Raw genomic sequence first — 4,013 nt, forward strand, 5'->3', positions numbered from 1 at the left:
GGGGGGGGGGGGGGGGGGGGGGGGGGGGGGGGGGGGGGGGGGGGGGGGGGGGGGGGGGGGGGGGGGGGGGGGGGGGGGGGGGGGGGGGGGGGGGGGGGGGGGGGGGGGGGGGGGGGGGGGGGGGGGAGAGAGAGAGAGAAAAGGGAGCAAGTGTGTTTCGAAGCTGCAGATTAATATTGAGAAAAACAAAAATTACCGTTGCAATCTTTTACGGAGCATATAACGTAAATATGCATCGGTCCCAAAAGGGCTAATGCCCATGTACTTGCACATATTTACTAATCGAGACCTGATAACAGAAGGGAAAAAAACAAAGGGGATAGATTAGACATCAAAGAGAGAAGTTATCCGTACTAAACATATGAAACTAAATGAACTAATTAACATACAAGAGAATTTATAAATAGCAACCTGCTGATATTATCTAACGTGAGTTCATCATTGAACAGCTTGGCAAATCCTAAAATTTCCTCATTAGACACACGTGCACCAGTCCTCAACTGCAGGCACATATAATAGGGGTAACAAAAAATACTCAGTCAAGGAAAACTAGGAAAAGCAGCCTGTTAATTAATTACCCTGGTCAAAAACTCATCAAGATCTTCAGCTGTCTTCTTAATTTCTCCACTTCTCGAGTTTTGAACTTCTTTAGCCATTTCCTTGGCCGTGTCTTGAAGGAACTTAGCATACTCTATTCTTGCATTAAGCCTCCTTTTCAATGCTTCCTGCATGTTGAGCAAATTAAGAAGAAAAAATGTGTTGAAGGAACTGAGAAGAAGAACCACATGCCATATTCATTGTAAGCAAGTAAAAATACATTAGACAGGCCACAGACTTAATATATCAACAGAGAGAGTAAAGATCTCTTTATCTCTCCAGTTGGCATCATAAGAAAGTAAGTGTCTGGAGGTTTCAGGCACATACAAGGACAAGAAAAAAGAAATTACTTTATTCTCAAGCTCTCTCTCTCTCTCTCTCTCTCCCCCTCTCCCTCAAATTGAAATTATAAGAAAGAAAGCTAGATTGCAATGACCCTCCTCAACTCATTTACCTCTACATTTCAGGCTCTGACTTACATATTTTCTCCTCATACTGCGTCTTGGAGAAGAAGCGTCTCCCCACTAAATGAGTCACTCGTCCCTCCACTCTTACTCAACCCATGACTGAATTTTCTCATAAATTTGAAACCTTCCCATCCCTCCCCTCCATGTTCAAAACCTCCACCAACCTAGAGTCCTTAAACAATGAATGATTAAGCCACATATTCTTAAACCTCTTCCCCATATAAAAAACCAGAACAATGAAAATTGGCCAATAATCCACGCAAAAAAAAAAAAAAACAAACAAACAAATATTTGTGATGGTTTAGCAAGGATATCCAAACATACCGGTAAAATAAATAAAAGCTCGTTAGTGACCAATATATGTGTATATTGCTAACAGTTTATTAAATTTAGGCAAAATAGATACGTTGCAACAAACCACAAACAGCATGCATTTAAGGGTTACCTGTTCCTTCATCTTGTCTTGAAAAGTTGATGGTAACATGTTGGGAAATAATTTAAGAAAAACTGGCAGCAGAAATTCCATGAATGGAACTATGATAAAAACAGCAAAAGGAACCAATCTAAAGATATCGGCTGTGGTCCGAGTTAGCTGTTGTCTCTCCCGCCTTGAGAGATTCTTCCCACCAGCAAGTTTTTGAAGCAATCTTGAACTAATCCTCACATCAGCCCACAAAAGCTTGAAACCCAACCAGTAATGTTGTAAGGTTGATACAAATTCTTCTTTCCAGTGAACAAGCTTCTTTGCCCAGTCCTCCCTGAATGAATAAAAAAACCAGACCGTGTGCATTAGATCATATTTAAATTTACCATGAACAGACCACTTTTACATTAAATCACAAAAAAACAAAGTTAACCTGCTCATTGAAGCAACAGCCCTTAAAGCAGGACCTATCCCTATGACGATTGTCCATGCTCTTTGCAAAGAGGTGGCAACTATGCTTTGAGACTCTTGTAATCGTCTAGCCTTTGCTTTAGCTTTGGCAGTGCTCAGACCTTCCACAGCTTGATCACATTCCTCTGGAGATGCTTCCTTCCTCTTTTTAGCAACCAATTCATTGTTCTCCTCATCGTCACTGCCTAAATCAGGTTGTTTAGCCGCAGAAGTGGAAGCATTCCGAATGGACTGTGACATCAATCCAATTCCACAAGGAGTATAAACATTGAAATTCCCATGATCTGATATTGGAATGCTATAGCATATTTGCCTAAACTTCTGAACTCCCATAAAATTAAGCAATTCAGGTCTGATTCTATTTCCTATGCTATGGTTAGAAACAGCAGAGGGATCATCATTATTGGAAATAGAACCAAGTGAACCATCATTCTGACCAACATTCCCAGTCCACTGTAAACATCGAATTGTGCGTATATAGGAGTTCTCATAATGAGAAAAAAACCTCTTCCGTCTTAAAATTGCATTGGAAGCCATTATCACCAAACTGTACTGTCTTTATGAGCATGTATGCACGAACCTTTCTTGAGCAAGCTAACAGTCAGCTAAAAAAGAAACATCCAAAACTTCAAATTAGTGCACCATAACTAGAAATATTAAATACATAAAATTTCTCACATAAGAGTTTCCGTCAGAGTAGTTACTCCACGGCAAGCAACAAAAGCGGTATTCTTATTCCTTTAGCAAACTAAAATAAACAATTGAATATCGCAGCTCAAAGATGATCTCTTCCACAAAGTATCAACTTCTCGATCACAAACGATGAAGGAGCTAATTTAACAATTTCCACTCTAAATAAAAGAAATACCATACATCTGCCCCATCTATATACCATCTAGATCAAGTTTTGAAGTTTATATTTCGTAACTTTGCTCCTTAATTTTGCTTATTTATGCACTGGACCTCATTCCCAAAATAATACTTCAAAACAACGGGGCCTGCATTTTGAACCTAGATTCACCTATTTAGCGCTTCAATATCTAGTTTAATAATTAAGTTTTTTTCTTAACATAACTTCAACTTCCATATAAGAATACACAGATTTAACAAGTATACACTGAAGTTACAATCGAGGACACTTTTCAGAGAACACGATCTACAACTTATAATATTATCTTTACTTATAAAAAATTGGAGAAGTCGGCTGGAGTAAAAGGTTCTTCCGAGAAATTAAATACCTGAACAATGAATTTTTAGAAAATACTACGGGAAAATATAAACATAGAACATTTTGGACACAATAAATAATCTAAAAAATCCAAAACCACTCGTGCTTCATTTCTTCACTTGCAACTCGATAAAAACTACACAGACAGGGACCAAAATTCCAGCTTAAGAAATGAATAGACAACAACGAAAAAGAACATCCATTCCAATAAACTCCAGAAGAAATGAAAATTCATAATCAGCGCCAACAATAATCGATAAGCCACAACAAATAATCAAACAAAAATCAGTACAAGATCTCATCATGCAACACATACAACAATCACAAACCTTCAGGCAGTGAAATTGCGCGTGGAAACAAAACGAAACAGGAAAATCGGTTTGCACATGCACTAAAGGCTCATTAACATCAATCAGAGCTCAAATTTCAAAGAGTAAACGGCTAAGTAGAAACGAAAGGGGAGAAAGACAGTGTAAGAGAAAGGAGATGAAGGATTACCGGTGGTGGAAGCAGTAGAGAGCTCCAACAATGGAGAAAGTAAAGCGTAGGGAGGGAGAGTGATCGCGGGAAGAGGAGGCTGTAAGGAGAAATGGGGTTTTAGAGAAGTTGAGGTTTTGTTTTTGGAGCGCTCGTTCGGAATAAATATTGTATGAAAATAATATCTCTTTTTAATTAGATAATTGATAAATTAATAAAATAAAATAATTGCATTTGTAAATTTTTAAATATACTATTTTTTTTTTAATTAATATTACTTTTAAAATTTTATAGATATTTTTTATATTTAAAAATATAAAAAAAAAAAAAAAAAAAAAAAAAAAAAAAA

At 37.7% G+C, this 4,013-nt stretch overlaps 1 protein-coding gene across 1 annotated transcript in view; it reads right to left on the reverse strand.

Moving 5' to 3' along the window:
- The window catches only part of LOC111434509 (mitochondrial proton/calcium exchanger protein-like), an 11,722-nt gene extending 7,912 nt beyond the window's left edge, over positions 1-3,810 (reverse strand). The window contains exons 1-6 of the mRNA XM_023071922.1: positions 3,686-3,810; positions 1,922-2,564; positions 1,510-1,822; positions 579-725; positions 412-500; positions 197-289 (exon numbers count right to left, since the gene is read on the reverse strand). Of these exons, the coding sequence (XP_022927690.1) occupies positions 197-289; positions 412-500; positions 579-725; positions 1,510-1,822; positions 1,922-2,496 (1,217 nt within the window). The 5' untranslated portion in view covers positions 2,497-2,564; positions 3,686-3,810. The remainder of the gene's footprint in view (positions 1-196; positions 290-411; positions 501-578; positions 726-1,509; positions 1,823-1,921; positions 2,565-3,685) is intronic.
- Between the last annotated feature and the right edge of the window lie 203 nt (positions 3,811-4,013).

Source organism: Cucurbita moschata, unplaced genomic scaffold (assembly GCF_002738365.1).
Source record: "Cucurbita moschata cultivar Rifu unplaced genomic scaffold, Cmos_1.0 Cmo_Scf00045, whole genome shotgun sequence".
Classification (NCBI taxonomy): Eukaryota; Viridiplantae; Streptophyta; class Magnoliopsida; order Cucurbitales; family Cucurbitaceae; genus Cucurbita; species Cucurbita moschata.